The 16674-nt window shown below is 36.5% G+C and overlaps 2 protein-coding genes across 4 annotated transcripts in view; one reads left to right on the top strand and one right to left on the bottom strand.

Moving 5' to 3' along the window:
* The window catches only part of LOC126853755 (1-phosphatidylinositol 3-phosphate 5-kinase), a 9268-nt gene extending 4333 nt beyond the window's left edge, over window positions 1–4935 (top strand). For both annotated transcript variants that reach the window (XM_050599800.1, XM_050599799.1), the window contains exons 11-15: window positions 58–2755; window positions 2846–3396; window positions 3568–3900; window positions 3982–4143; window positions 4235–4935. In XM_050599800.1, coding sequence (XP_050455757.1) covers window positions 58–2755; window positions 2846–3396; window positions 3568–3900; window positions 3982–4143; window positions 4235–4440 — 3950 coding nt within the window. In that variant the 3' untranslated portion in view covers window positions 4441–4935. The remainder of the gene's footprint in view (window positions 1–57; window positions 2756–2845; window positions 3397–3567; window positions 3901–3981; window positions 4144–4234) is intronic.
* On the bottom strand, window positions 4833–16674 carry LOC126853789 (UBA-like domain-containing protein 2). Of its 2 annotated transcripts, XM_050599859.1 has the most exons (4): window positions 16163–16666; window positions 11588–11662; window positions 7424–7517; window positions 4833–7096 (listed from the first exon to the last, which is right to left on the bottom strand). In XM_050599859.1, the coding sequence occupies exons 1-4, from the start codon at window positions 16268–16270 to the stop codon at window positions 6939–6941; spliced, it is 435 nt and encodes a 144-aa protein (XP_050455816.1). In that variant the 5' UTR covers window positions 16271–16666; the 3' UTR covers window positions 4833–6938. The 2 variants fall into 2 exon arrangements, with proteins under 2 accessions (XP_050455816.1, XP_050455817.1); XM_050599860.1 differs by lacking the exon at window positions 11588–11662 and having other exon boundaries at window positions 16163–16674.

Genomic DNA, 16674 nt, shown 5'->3' with positions numbered 1-16674 from the left:
TTTGATAGTTCCAGAATGAGAGAATTTTGCAATTAATTTTGCAATTTTAATTTTTAGGAGGCATCAAGACGCTGATGTATTTCGAAGGCTGCGCAAATCCGCATTTGGGCGCGACGATTTTATTGCGAGGCGGCTCGCAGACCGAATTGAAGAAAGTGAAAAACGTTACATCAATGATGATTTTTGCGGCTTACTCGTGGCGCCTCGAAAAGTCATTTCTCATGGACGAGTTCGCTAAACCGCCGTCGCCCAAGAATAATTCATTCCTGGATGAAACATTGCAAAGAGATTCCTCAAATGGGGAGGAACTTGAGAAACTCGAAAATCACGTTATCGATGAATATACGCATACAACCGATACAAAGAGATTGTCAAAAATGAACCAAGATTACGAAGATACACTCAACGATGAACAAAGTGTACGGAATACCAAGACGCACAATTCAAATATATCTGTAAAGAATGAAAATCTTCATTTCTCTGATAATATTTTAAGCGTCGATTCTCTGAAGGAAGTATCCTCGATGCTATCGGAAGATTCTGATCCTTATGACACATTAAAATTATTTAAGACGAAATTAAAACCATCTTTAAACGATTCGAAAGTACCAGCATCTTGTGAGAATGATACGATAAATTTATGTAACAATGATAAGTCGGAGAACAATACTTTGGATTTTGTTTCCGATGAAACGGAGGAACATAATAATTTCATGACCGCAAGCAAGGAGATAAAATGTGTCGAGCAAAAGACCGAAGAACTTGTCGACAAAACAAAGTCAAAGGACAAAATATCTTCCGAAGAGAAACGCATTTATGGGGAATCCATAAGCGATCGAAGCGATCCGTTGCATCAGTATTTAAATGAGGATGACGAAGACGCGTTTAACCGTAATAGTCCGAATGGTCAGCGTCTGAGTGTTGCCGATTTTCCATTATTCAACAAATTTAAGAAAGCGCTCGAGGACACCGTCCTGAGCGTATCACCGTATCTAAAGTTTTCTATACCTTATCTAGAAACCGAACTCGGCAGAAATTGTGTACTGAGGAGTTTCTTTCCACGGGAGATTTATTACTCGGCACAATTTCTCGACAAAGTCAAAGACATCCGAGCGAACAGCGTGAACGAACAACTCGCATCCGAGAATCGAGAACGGGCAAACAGTATCAAGTTAAAGTCATATCATCCATTCGTTCAGACGCGCCTGACTACTGATGTCGATAATCGCGAAGTACAGAGACTCTTAGCAAACTTTCGCGCATGCGGAAGCAGACTTTATCCGACATACAACGTGCTGGATAAACATCAGTCATCAATAATATCGACCGAGAACAACGAGCAGCAGATCCCTTCGTGGCCGGATTGTCTAGACCCAGCCAGTCATCAACGTCTTTCCGTGCTATTTTGCAGTTTTTCGCATACTGGCAATGATACTCCGGCGTTCTGTGTGAATCCCTGGGTCGTAAATATGATGATGTACGGTCAAAACGATATCGCGCTCGGTCGTTTCTTGGAGCGTTATTGCCTGACGACGGAATACAAATGCCCGGCGCAGGCTTGCCGTGCACAAATCGCTCAACATGTCAGACGATTCGCGCACGACGGTGGCTGCTTACACATCAGTCTCAGCGAGATGAGTTCCGAACCATTTGTACAGGAGAATGCTGATCATCAGATCCTGATGTGGAGCAAATGTGTAAAATGTAAGAGTGTATCGCCGGTGGTACCGATGTCGGGCGACACATGGTGCTTGTCATTCGCCAAATATCTCGAGTTACGCTTCTATGGCGGCATCTATACAAAACGCGATGGCACAGATGCGTGTCAACATTCCTTACATTATGATCACTATCAGTACTTTACGCGCAAAAACATGCTGGCCGTATTCAAATACACTAAGATCTCGCAGTGGGAGATTTCACTGCCACCGCCACTGATCAACATTATCTACGATCCGAAGCAACACGCCAACGTGATTGAGGAGATGAAGAGCGTGGCTTTAAAGGGTGATGATGTGTTCTCGGCGATTAGAGAAAAATTGATGAGCTTGCAGACAGACTTGGAGAGCATGAACCTCGCCAAGCAGCAGTTGATCAAGGATCAACAATATTTCAAAAACAAGATCGAGGAGATTCAGCTCAAGTTAACTTCGCCGACACTAGAGAATAAGAAACTCGAAGGTAAGGTGTCCGAAAAGCAAGTACAGGCATTAATGTTTAGGATCGAGGATGGCATTGTAATTCTCAAACGACTCATCTCGGAGGCCGTGTTTACGTGGAACAATAAACTGTCAGAGATGTTGGTCAAAAAAAAAGATGAACGACCGCGCCGATTTACCGATCGATCGATGACGACTGGCAGCAACAGTATAATCGACACAGATGGATACATAACTGAGGATACCGCGTCGGAGTCGCAGATAGAAGACTCGAGTCCCATGTCGGCCGATTATAACGCCATCGACGCAATCGCGGCAGTACAGAGCGACTTTCAAACGTCCGAATTGATCGAGAATTCTGATAACGAGCTCTTGGAATCTGCCAATAATCCCGATGAAATCATTACCATTCAAGATGCATCGCCCAAGATGCATCAGAGATCGCATTCCGATGTTTTTCCACTTTCTTCTGACGATATGACCGATAAAAAAAAGAAAAAGAAGACAATCTTGTCTCAATTGTTGCCATCCGCTTCTGTGAATCACACAATACCGAATCCACTGGGACCTTTGGAGCACTACCTGTTGCCGCTCGGGTAATTTGAATTCGATTTAAATCTCGCGTTGTCTTTATTGCGCGTCGCACAATCTATAACTTAATAATAATTCGCACTTGTGTATTGCAGATCGGTGGTACCTATAGTGGTCTACGAATCCGAGCTTTCGTCCATAATTGCGTATGCCCTGGACTCACACGACTATAAGCATGCGTTGCAAGAATTATTGCGTGCGGCAAAAGGTTCGGACTTCAATCCTAGTCCATTGAGCAAACGTAAGTTTCCAGAAGGCAGGGATAGTTCGCTCGATCTTGCGCAATCGGGCGAATTCAAGCGACCATCCGTATTATCTTTCTTCCGCGGTAATAGTCCCAATCCGGCCAGTAGTCCCGTCGAATCTGACAAGAACGTGTTGAGCGCGGAATCGTCTAGTGGCACTGTCGGTTCCATCGATGTCGACGACGATAAGAAGGCGATAAAGCAACAGAACTACATCGAGGTGCAGTTCAACGACGCCACGACCAACTTCTTCTGCAGAATATATTTTGCCGCGCAATTCGCCGCTTTGAGAGACAACGTTCTGCCCTACGGCGAAGATGGCTTTACAAGAAGCCTCAGCCGAAGTGTACAGTGGGCTGCGAGAGGCGGAAAGAGCGGCAGTGCCTTTTGCAAAAGTAGAGGTGATTGATTATCACTTTAATTACTTTATTGAATATTTAATTACCGAGGTCGACTTTGTACATATGTCCATGAAATTTTTATATACTCTTCGTTGATATATACATTTTTTTTTTTAAATATGTTCCATGTAGTGCATTTTTTACTAATATTTTTTTTTTTTTTTTTTAAAGACGATAGATTCATCATAAAGGAAATGTCTCGACTCGAGATGCAAATCTTTCTCGATTTCGCGCCCAACTATTTCGCTTACATGGAAAAGTGTCAACAAACGAAACAACCAACCTTGCTGGGCAAGATTGTCGGCGTGTACAGGGTGTCGTTTAAGAACAACACAACTAATGCGGCACTTCGTACCAGCGTGTTGGTGATGGAGAATCTATTTTACAATCGTGTTATCACCGATAAGTTCGATTTAAAGGGATCCGTGCGGAATCGATTAGTGAATCCAGATGACACGTGCCACGAGGGTGAACTGGTTTTGCTGGACGAGAATCTATTGAATAGTATGTATTTCTTTCTTTTCTCCGACTATTTACAAATAGATGAATTGTTGCATAAAATATTAAACGCGTTTCACGTTTTAGTGAGTTGCGACTCTCCTCTGTATATCAGATCACACTCTAAGGCGGTATTAAACCGAGCCATCGAACAGGACACCAAGTTTTTAGCGGACAATTCTGTAATGGATTATTCGTTATTAGTAGGCTTAGAGCCAAGTTCTGACGAGCTCGTGCTCGGTATAATAGGTAAGCACGATTCTATATATTTTCATCCTCTCTTTCTCTGATCGAAGATATTCATCTTATATACATTATTGTTATCTCTTCTAATCAATAGATTATATAAGAACATTTACTTGGGATAAAAAACTGGAGACTATGGTGAAGAAATCTGGCATTCTGGGAGGTCAGGGCAAATTACCAACGATAATATCACCGGAGGAATATCGCGCTAGATTCATCGCCGCGATGCATCGTTACTTTCTGCCTGTACCGGACAGATGGTCGGGTTTAGGTAGAAGTGTCGAAATATCACCGGAATAAATGTGATTTAAGATTTAAGATACGCAATTTTATACGCAATAATTACGTAACCGCTGTACATATATACTTTTTATTTATATCGCGAAAATGTGAGCGCAAAGCATAGCACGCTCGCTATAACATTTTATACAGTGATCAAATACTCGAGAAGTATTGACAGTATAAGTGATACCGATATAGTTACCAGTTTTAAATACATCTTATTGCTACGTAATATAAATTAATAATTCTAATTTGTCGCGCGTGGGTAAGTAAACTTCCAATTATATTTATATACACTTGCATCATATTGTTAAAATGTATATAATTCTTTTGTAATATAATTTAAAAGGGGCTGCTTTCGCTCTCAAATTCAAAAGTACAAAGGTATTAGTGAAACTAAACCACGAAGCTAAGAAAGCACCAATATTCATATTTTATTTAATTCTCCAAAATTATTTACACGACCATTATTTGTCCTTGTAATAGTCAAATAAACAATAATTATAATTTCAACATAGTAAAACATTTTCATTCTCGTCGACAGTGTGTTATCTTAAATACAGCCTACACATATTACACAAATATAAGGAAGGTATTAAAGCGTGTACCTTATTGGAAAAAATATTTCGCCATACTCACAAAATTCTCTTTTCTTCTTACAACTAATATCTACTATTATTTACATAAACGCGCATTCACAGAGATAAAGCTATATATTCGACGCCTGGATATTCGAATTTCGATCGCATGATTGAAAATTAAATCATCCAGTTAAACTTGGATTCTTTGTCATTTTTTTTCATCGACATCACTATTACGTTTACAAATAAAAAAATCAAATATTGCATTCGTAAAGAACTTTGCCGTCAGTTATATATAAAAAAATCAATTATAAAGAATAAAGAATTCTCTATTATCATTTTAATTGGAAAGAGATTTCTAAAAAGCTATAAAAAAGAAAGAAACTATATAAAATTGCTACTACAAAGAATAAATAGAATCTTAATGGAAACAAATATATATCTATAATATGGATGCTTATCCATCCATGTTACGAGAAATATAATGACCGATATAGAATTCGATATATTCCGGGAATATCGATATACAACTATGATATCAGGTAAAATCGTATTGCCAGAGAGCTGCCAGACAAGAGCATTTGTAAACATTGTGAAGTTTAGTGTTGCATAAAAATCAAATATTTTCTAGTTCTGTATTCACACGTTCAGCCGACATAATAATCGACTCGAGAATTCTTTACCACTTATCATGACAGCAAAAATGGACTGAAAAAAAGACACCAGGTATATTATTATTGACGCGTCAATTATTCGAGCTATTATACTCTATTAATTTTATTTTAATTACTTTTTACTTGTAATTAATTAATATATGTAAAATCAACGATACACACAATTCGGGATATCCTTTTTTACAAGTTTTTACACGGTAAATCTTCGTTTATTATACTTAATTAGCTTGGTATATTTATACCATCGAAATATCAGTATGCTTATGGAAACAGAATATGGGCGTTCGCGTGAATAACTGTAAGCATTATTCTATTTTAGGAGAACAGTAAAAGGATTATAAACTAGCCGAGTTCCACGATTCAAAAATGAATATCTTCGGTGCATCCTTATCTTTCATCATGTTGAAAATATGTGGTTTCTCATCATTTTTCGCGAAAAAGTGCGCGACAAAGATTTTTCAAGACGAGAACCGAAGAAACTCTCGCAGTTTTTTTTTTTTGTACTGTGACGTGGAAGTGATAGCGAAAATTCGTTGCCTAGTCTAACGGTGGTGTACGGTGAATTCTAAAGAAACAGCCACTGTTTATAGTATATAGGGATAGGAAGTTGGATTTCGGAGCGGGAGAGCTATTCTTACAATGTGATTCAGGATTGTTATCAATGTCTTTTTGACCATTTCGGACCTACAGTATGGTCCCGGCATGTCAGAGAAAAGAGAAGAAAATCCTACGGTGTAATTTTCACCTTTTCTTCTTCACCTTTTCATGTATGTGTGTGTATACATATATATATATGTAGTCAGATTCTTCAACGCATTTTAAACTAGATGTGATCTCTCGGAGAAGCCGGAAAAAGAACCAAGCAATAGAGATGCGTATCATCCCGTGATAAATGACGTGAATGGGTGTCGTTGAGAAAATCGATACTCACTCGCACATTACACAGATATAATACACACATACACATGCACACATATCGCATCACACATTGCTATTATTGTGCGCGGATAACGTAACAATTCAATAGCACATAATCCGGTTCCAATCCAATAAAGATATTTTTCCCTGTAGTTTCATTCTCCCCCTCTCTCTTTCGGGAAGGACGCGTTTCTTCTCGGAAAAAATGAATTTTTCTCTTCCCCATGTGTTCCAACCGTTTCTCGATTCTCTCGTTCCATGCTCGGAACATCACTCGCGCTCCGGAAACGTTATCGCGCGTCATCTACGTGACATTTCGCGCTCGCGACTAGCACAGTCACTCTTATCTCTGCGGCTCGCCCAAGCCAAATTGCGTCTGCTGCGGCTGCGTCTGTTGCTGCGTCACATTGCCCGATGCGCTACACCGACCGCTGACGGCATGATGCTGCATGACACCCGATGCCGAGTTTGTCTGTAATCCGTTCTGGTTCGGGGACATGCCTGTAACAAATACCGGTATAGGCATTTATAAATAATAAAGTAATACTGTAGAATATACATATACCATAAATTATTTTGTATCACACGGTGTTTTTTCTTTCCAATCGCAAAATACAATATAACATATAATCTATCCTGACATCTTACCGATTTTTGCGGAAAAAAAAAAAAAAAAATATATATACACAATGAAGAAAACGGTATGTCACAAAATTGATTGTCCGTCTTTTACAACAATTATATAATTGGAGTATTATATTATATATATATATATATTTAATAATTATTAAAGCTACATATAATGCTGCTATAATCGACAGTTCTTACCTGATGGAGTTTTTTCACCAGCTGACATTTTGGAGAACGCCAGCAGCGCATCCGGGAAATTCGGTGGAGTAGCTGGCGTGTTGCATGGTGTTATCTGCAAATATAAAAGAATAATCTTTCTTTATATTCTTCTGTGAAAAGTAACTAGATTAAGATGAATTGACAGAAATTTAATTTACAAAATTGCACTTTCCATCTTCAAAATCGAAAAGTTTAATTGTACTATGAGAATAATATTTAATTGTACTGGCAATTAAACAAATAACTTTTTGATTTTTTTCGTAGAGTGTAACGATATAAATCAATTTGCAATGTAAAATAATAAATTTGATGCACTTTGGTTTAAAAAAAAAAAATATTAAATTCTCTTAAAAAAACTAAAAAGAGAAATGAAAAAGAAAATACTTGAAAGTTTCGATAAAAGTTTACTTTTATTAAATCTTTATAATTAGATAAAGTAATCTCTTTTTTTCTCTTATTGTATTATTTTATTCTTTTATGTTATCTATATTATATAATATATATATTAATTTAAAAATTTCTCAAAAAGCAATAAACTATTCCCAAATTTTATAAGCGATGCACATATCAAACGCCTTTCTTTTTTTAATTAAATAATATTTCAAATTGTAAAACATATTTATTGAGAAAAATACAAAACGGTATAGAAAAATAAAATGAGGTTGTGCGTACTTTGGACCGAAAAGATTAGACCCAACAAAGTGACAGAAAATTATCAGGTCTGTGAAAGATAATTAGCTAACAATGAGTTCGTTGAACTTTCGACTACTGTATGTGACGTCAGACGTTGAATAGGCAGGTAGACGGGTGCAGTGATCAAAGAATACAAGGGCCACACGTGTAATGTAGGCAACGACCACCAACCGTGATGATAATCCGCGGCCGATAAGCGGCTATTAAATAAGCGCTCGCTACACTCTCGCCATTCACGCTCTTTCAATAAAGTTGATCTTGTTGCTTTCATGTTTTCAATATTTTATTGAAGAAGTTAGAATCTGTCAAATGCCTCGTTAAACTAAATGTTAAAAGCACATATTTCGAAAGCCTCAGCTCGAACTATACTTAAATTGAGTAATAAAATACTACAAAGGATTATTCATATGAAATGTAGGTAACGCTTTGGTGCTCTCTATATCTCATTATAAAATGAATAAACGATTTCGCTTCTATTTTTTGCTAGAAGCAATTTTTGCATTTCTACTATTGCATTTTTGCGATTCAATTATTATTTTACAAGAAAAATGAAAAGTGAAAGGGTTAAGTATATGGCGTATGTTCCTTCACTCGTTCGATTCTTGGAAAACCGCAGATTCTCAATCTTGCAGTTTGTGTAATTTCCGCTTTTTTTTTTTTTTTAATTCTACTCACGGTTGTCACATTTGCAAAGATTATTCTTATTTGTAAATAAATATTTAAAATTTTTCTATACAGATTTTTCCAATATTTTTCAGATCTGAATTTTAGATTAATATATTTGAATTAGATAACACTTGGAAAAAAAAACAAAAACAAAATGCAAAATTAAATATGTACAGAGCTATATTCTCACTTTTATATAATTAGTGGAATACTTTTATTCCTTTAGAACTGAGTAGATTACGAAAGCAGTGTGCGAGATTCATAGACGATAAGTCTGTGGAATCGATTAAAGGGCAGATGTACTAATAAAAAAATAAAAGAGCTGCGCGCATCTGGAGGCAGTGTATGTCCATCCAGTCTTGCGAATCGAGATTTGGCACACAACTTATCGGAATGTGCCGACCGAGAATAGTAACTACACCTACCACTAGCGACTGTTTGTCGACAGCGGTTCTCCTTTGTGTCTTGTCTCGAGATCATATCACCATCATCGTTTGAATTTGATATCACGAGCTAAATAAAGAAGTCGATGATCTTGATATCTTTCTGTGTGCTATCTTTATAATTAGTTCGCTTAATCGGATCTCCACGATTTCTTTATTAACATCGATTATTTAAAAACTTCTCGGGAAATATTTTTATTATTATGTGTCATTAATATTTTTTTCATTAATACCGTTAAAATCATCAATCTTGGTATTGTAATTTTTTTTTATTCGGTATTTTGTCAATACGTGTAATTTTCTTGCTGATAATTTTTAGAAGACTTGAAAGTTAAATCCCAATCCAATTATTCCATGTTAATATTATATATTCTGAGGATATAAAATACGAGATGAAATTTGACTCATTTTTCTGCTTTTCGTGATTTGATATTATAAATCTATCCAAAAACGAAGGAAAAAGAATATAACAAGTTCAGAATAACTTTGCCAAATGTCGTAGTAATATATACAGTGCATTAGATAAAATGGATATATTTGGTAAACAGAAAGTTTATTTTCTTTGGAAGCTAACACGATTCATTCTCAAGTTCAATCAACAAATAATTACGCTATTTCGCGATTTATAAAATCGAAAACTTCGATTTTTATTATTTTATTATATTTTTGCATTTTTTGAGCGCAATTAAAGCGTGATTAAAATTTTTATATCGATTGTTCATATCTCGACAGCCACATACATTTACGTATCAATTTTAGAAATATTATTTCAATTTCTTACAAGAATTTTTGCCTTGCATTTATTAGTGAACACTCTGTATAGAGCATTGAACCTTATAGAGAAAAGAGAGCACGAGGAAAAAATAAATGGCAGATCACGCGAATCTTGAGAGCCAGGTTACCAGAATAAACTACAATATATATCAAATCGTGCATTCGCAAGCCAAAGAGCCAACGATAGAAATCTACCCAGAAGACTCTATGCCGTGCCGTTTTGGCTGCAGATGACAAGCCAAAGATAAAATATAATATATATATATATATATATATATATATATATATATATATATAAGATAGTCTCTCTCTCTTTTTTCTTTTATACATTTCAAATCTATCATCACCGTTATATATACGGCGACCTTGCACAATAAAAATAAAATTATGCAGAACAAAGACAAAAGACGCTCATGAGGAAGAGATAGAGAGAGAGAGAGAGAGAGAGAGAGAGAGAGAGAGAAAGACAGAGTAGGTAATTAATCAGAAAGCGACATAAATAGTCGGCGGAAGGGACGTCAGTCACCCCGTGAAGGTCAGACACGCGCTACAATCGATTTTCTCCCTATGTTTATGCACATTAGGATGACGCGACGAGAGGAGGAAGAAACGCGTTTTGTGAATCGGTGGCCCGCCCGATGTATTTATCATTTCGGAGTCCGCCTTCCCCTTTCCCCTTACCCCGACTCTGATCTTTCGTCGCTCGTTGTGCGAACCTACTTTTGAATAATCAATAAGATGAGAACATACCCAGCCGGCCCACGCGATTCACTCTATCCGAGTCTACGAATATTTTTTAACGCGTAATCGCGTTACGTCAGATTACGTGGAACTGTCCCAGAAAAGAAAAGGAGAAAAAAAAAAGGAAACTCGATCGTTCAAAGAGACCGGTCTATCGAATTCGCTGTAATTGGATCTTGTCCGGAAATTGGTAAGCAAACAGGCAAACAAAATACTTTCTCTCAAGGATAAATAATTCCCATGTGTTTGAATAATATATATATATATATATATGAGATGTGATTCTAAAATAAGTGGCTAAACGTTGTAGGTGAAACCTTTGAATAATTTAGAGTGGGTCTTCTTTAACGATATGATGTAATCACAGTCAAAATCAATATTATTTTACATAATATTATGTCGTTGTATCGAGATATATATGTATGTCAACTCGAAATAAAAGCAAACTCTGAATCAATGATAAGAATCATAAGTGATAAAGCGTATAAAAATATCCGACTTGTTTCTATGACCTACATGGAGATAAAACGCAATAATATTTTTCGATCTGTATTACTTTAGTGTAATTTCGCGTGTTACAAGAATATAATCTTTGCACAAAAGACTGTTCCTCAGAAGTCCTTATTTGAGAGTTGTGTGTTTGTGTTTCTACATACATATATCCATTCTAAAGGAAGACAAGGAGACGAAGCAAAGCACCGAAGACGACGCGACTCGCCGACGCGGAAATAGAACTCATTGATTGCACAGATATAGAACATGGTTACCGCCTTACATGCTTTTCGTCAGTCACGCCACAAGTAAACGATGATGCTGAGGGACTTACTTGGCCAAAGTGGGTGCCGGCTCCCTGTGCGCAGGAGGGTATCGCCGCCTCTTGGAAAAAAATACTGAGAGCGGTCTGCAACAGCAAAAAGCACGATCGATTTATGATTTATATCGATTAGATATAATATCTTAAAATAAAAAGACTATATATTGTGTTTTTGTTAACACGCGACTAATCTTTTGCTAATCGGAATTTGGTCTGTCTAAGTAAGCTAATTTGAAATCGAAAACTATTTTCATCGATTTTTTGTTTTTAATAAAAATTATCGATTTAAGTTGGAATTACGTCTCTGTCAAAATAATATTTGTTTTAAAATCAAACTCATGAAAAAATAAAATTTATTTATAATATCTAAAAGTTCAATTCATAGAATTCTTTTTATAGTATTCCTCTCTTTGGTATTGCTCTTCTCTATTCCTTATTCCAGCATTAGACTTATCTATCGTTATTCAACAGTAAAATATATTGACATAAAGATTAGAATATCTTTGCGTCTCTAATTTTAGCGCGTCGTTCTTGATCGAAGGCAAGAGAGATCGTTATATAGTCATCTCTATGATTAGGAATAGCGAGAGAACGATATAATCTGACCAAATAAGAAATCTATGTTACATGTATAATTTCTGTGTCTCTCTGTCATTAAACTACCGTTACAATCTCGTAATCGTAAGCTGCTTCGCCAGTATCGTCCGATGTTTTATAATATCGATATCCGATCCTTGCGCTCGCGGCCGATATCGGATATCCATACCATCGCACTCTGTCCAAGAGCCATCTGATTATTGCAGATAACAATTACGTAACACGATGATCGTCTCAACGCTACGTCAATTATCAATTATTATTAATGTAATGATAATTATCTCTAAACAAACTTTGTTCTATCATTTTATACATCTAGCAACATAAAAAAGACACACGCACGTACACGCAATATAAAATTAAATAATAATTTTAACAATTAAATGAATGTAATATTGCTAGAGTAAAATATTGTGCTCATGATTTAAGGCAGAAGAAAACTAGTTTAATGTCTGTTATAAGGAGAATGCGTCACGCAATATACCATGACATTCAACCAACCGGTGTTTAATTAAAACGCCGGTGATACTCGATAGTCTGATATATCGAAGACATTAGCATAAGAATGTAATAGGCCAGCGTGGCAAGAAACGCGTTTCATATTTCGGTCAGAACGCTGTGGCAGCGAAAGGGAAATATAAAAGCTGCATAGGTGGGGATGTTCACTGTATCTGCTATATCTGTTATTTTCAGCTGTGTTTATTGACATCTTTGCAAGTGTGTAAAAAAGAAAAAAAAAAAAACGAAACAAAAGTAATCCCCTTCGGATTCTTAGAACAAGGAGAGAACAAGAATATTACATCGAAATGGATTTATTACATAATTTATATTTAACAAAACGTGGGAATAACGTGAGCTAGGAAAATAAGACTAATTGAATAAGTTAAACTAGCGATTTTAATCTCATTTCAGCAAACATTAATAACAATACTAAAAAATAAACCATAATAATTATGGTACTCATATTTTGTTTAATAATATTTGTTTGGAAAACTGATATTCTTCTTTGGAAGAAAAAACTCTCTTAAAATAGCTAGCTTTTTTGTTTTTCTAAAAACTGCTTTCAGCATTGCAATTATATAAAGTTTAGAAATATTTGTATTGTTTATTCCTACGGTTCGTTTATTTAACCGACGATGGGCTTTAATCGAATAAATAAAAAAAACAAATGGATAAAATAATCTCAAGTTCAAATATATAGTGTGGTTCCGCTTTAACGCTCGAGCGGAGAAAGTTTTCGAATGGAGAAAATTCGCTGTAACATTTTCGCGCATGTTATCTACATATTTTATAATCGCCGCTTTGCGTCCGCGGTGGCGTGAATTGAAATTAGTATAATTACGGTATAAATTTAATATACGATATATCATTACGCGAGAAAGTGATTTTAAACTATAAAGAAATATAGAATTGATGATTGAAAAATATTATAAATATTTACCGACATCTGAAAGTAACAATAGTAGTAATCCTTTGTATTGTTATCACGTTATCATGTTATATCTTTCAAGATAAAACGTGATACAATATGGGGACACCCTGTATATCACGTTACATCGAATTGACACGGACACGAGGAGACAAGACGAGACGAGATGAGATGAGACGCGCGTTCCTTGCGTGTGTATAAATATACGTTGCCGCATTGTTTACATTGTGGTCGCAAAGCACATAGAAAGATTCCTCGCGCTAAACTCTAATCACGATGATGCATTAACACGCATTAGTGTGTGTAATGTTATTTCTCTCTCTCTCTCTCTCTCTCTCTCTCTCTCTTTCTCTTTTTCTCATTCTTTCATAAATACTCATAGTAATAATAATAATGAACATATATACAATCGTGCAGAGTTTTGCTCTCATTATGTTTTCGATTACATAATCATATCGTATATCTAAACTTTAAAAAAATAAGATTACGAAAAGATAAGATCACAAGATAAGGAATCATTAATCTTACGCATGATCCTTGATGGTTTAATAATCTTAAAAATAAACAATCATAAATTTTAATAATAATCTTTGTTATAATAATTTAATAATAAACAATCGGTTTTTCGCGCACATTTTGCCTTATTTCTGAAAAAAAAAAGGGCATTATACATATTTATAATCAGTGTGACGATGTTTTTCCTCACCTTTCATCGTATTCTCAGAATGAATGAAAATTCATTACGTTCTAACGTATCACAATAATTTAACATTTTAAATATCTTTGACCGAAAACTCCGATTAATTTAATTACGATTAATTCAACTAAGATGGAATTGATTACAGCAAAATTTCAAACTACATTTTGTCATTTCTAATCTTATCTTTTTTCCTTTCATGTAACCTTTAAATAACACGTTGAAAATCACTTATATCCTTATGTTAAAAAAATAATCTCGATAAAGCAACAGATATTTTTTGATAATCTAGTAATCAATTAAGTTAAATCAAAAGAAGCCCCATTAAAATTTTATGAAAAAAATTAATCGTGTTTTAATTCGAGTTTTAATCATAGATTTAAAATTGGCAAAATTTTGACAAGTTTAATTCTTTATCCATAAATATGGAAAAAATGAAATTTACATCAATATTTATAACAATTCTATCGTCACGAATAAGTACGAGTCACGCGAGCCTCTCAAGATTCAAATAATTCGCTGAAATTACAGCAATTTCTGGTTTCTATCGCGTATAGGATTCTCTCTTTCTTTCTTCCGGTTGTATGGACATTGTATAATTAATGTGTACATACATCTTATAACAGAACGCTCGCCTAAAAAAATGTACTGCGTAATTCAATGTGAATAGCGACTATCGATCTCTTTCGTCCGATGATTAAGTTGCCATTGTGTACCTCGCGCATGAATGACAAGACGACAACAACAAGTCTTAAAGTGGGAAGAATTCGAGTTTTATTTTAAAAAGACTGAAATTCGAGATAAATCGCGACTAAATAAATTTCCCGGCGTCTATGACATAATACTCGGCCGATACTCAATACCGATACTATACCATACCGTATATCAAAAAAAAATACAAGGAAATGACATATGAGTATATTGCTGATGAATCAGCAACGACGGTATATAATCCTAGTGCGCAATGACAAAATCGACGATGCAGGATGCAGTGCAGTGCAGTCATTATATAGCGAATGAAAACAAACTGTCCTACCGTAATCTCAAAGTAAAATGATATAATTAGCAGAGATCAATTTTCGATTTAACATACATGTATCGGGAAAATAAATTTTAACGCATTCTCTTTTGGATAATTATGGAAAACGGGTCTTCTTAAGTAGGGGATTTTAAAACCGGTATTTATAAACGGACGATCTGAAAACGCGAGGCACTATTTACATTCGTGTTGTTCAATAATATATTACGTTTACGGCGACTGTAGAGCCATTATCAGATAAAAACGCAACGCGATGCGAGCAAAAAATTATGTATACGAATTTTACAATCTTCTTACAATATCATATTCGTTTTATTCAAATTTACGATATCGCGTACGAAAATCGCGTAGTGTCAAATCGCGTAACATCGTGCAATATTTTTATGAATGAAGCGAAGCAGAGCGAAACAGAGCGAGTCGCGCGTTCATTGACGCTTTGCGAGAACGATGATAAAGATATCGATGACAACATAATCGCGTGCTCAGAAAAACAAATCGATCGACACAGTAGTGTGCGAATTCCCGCAACAACGTCCTCGGCGAAACGTCGCGCGAGCAGCGATAACCAGCGGTGATCGGCCATTTTCGTCGCTTTGTTTACGTAGCGGTGTACACAGAGACAGGAGCATAGCCTGTCACGTACACGTACTCCGCACGCTTTACACATTAACATATACATCGGAACATGTATATCGGAAAGGGCGCACAAGAAACTCACTCACTCACTCACTCACTCACTCACTCTCTCTCTCTCTCTCTCTTTTCATTCTTTGTTTTTCTCTTTCTCGTAGCCCCCTCGCCTTCTCCAACCTGCCGTTTCCTTACCTCGAACTGCCAATGTGCCGCTTGCAGCAACTGCTTGGCCTGTTCCCTGGCACAGCCTGCGGCCAATACAAACTGATTGATCATTACCTGCTCTCGAAGGGCGTCCATTCTTTTTTATCGGTTACGTTTCGCCCAACAACGGAAAGAGAGCACGCCAGAAGCGTAGGAGTCGTTTAAGGTCGGCTGAGGGAGAGGAAAGATACACAGATAGAGATAGATAGAAAGAGAGAGAGAGAGAGAAAGGAACGGGATGGACGGATGTCTGCACGAATAAAGGGCTGAACGTGAAGGATCGTATAAAAACTGTACACACGACTTTCAACGGCGGCGCGTTTTAATCCACGTCCGCGCTTGCGACCGAGCACTTCCGTCTACACGCGGCGGCGACGACGGCGACGACGACGACGGCGGCGACGTAGCACGGCGCGAGCGACGATCGGCCCCTTGTTTTCAAAACTAAACTCATCGCAGACGGCTGCGAGAGCGCTACCCACTACGGCCGCGCGCGACGA

Source organism: Cataglyphis hispanica, chromosome 12 (assembly GCF_021464435.1).
Source record: "Cataglyphis hispanica isolate Lineage 1 chromosome 12, ULB_Chis1_1.0, whole genome shotgun sequence".
Taxonomy (NCBI): domain Eukaryota; kingdom Metazoa; phylum Arthropoda; class Insecta; order Hymenoptera; family Formicidae; genus Cataglyphis; species Cataglyphis hispanica.
The sequence above is the reverse complement of the archived record's forward strand: the minus strand, read 5'-3'. Positions and strand labels throughout refer to the sequence as shown.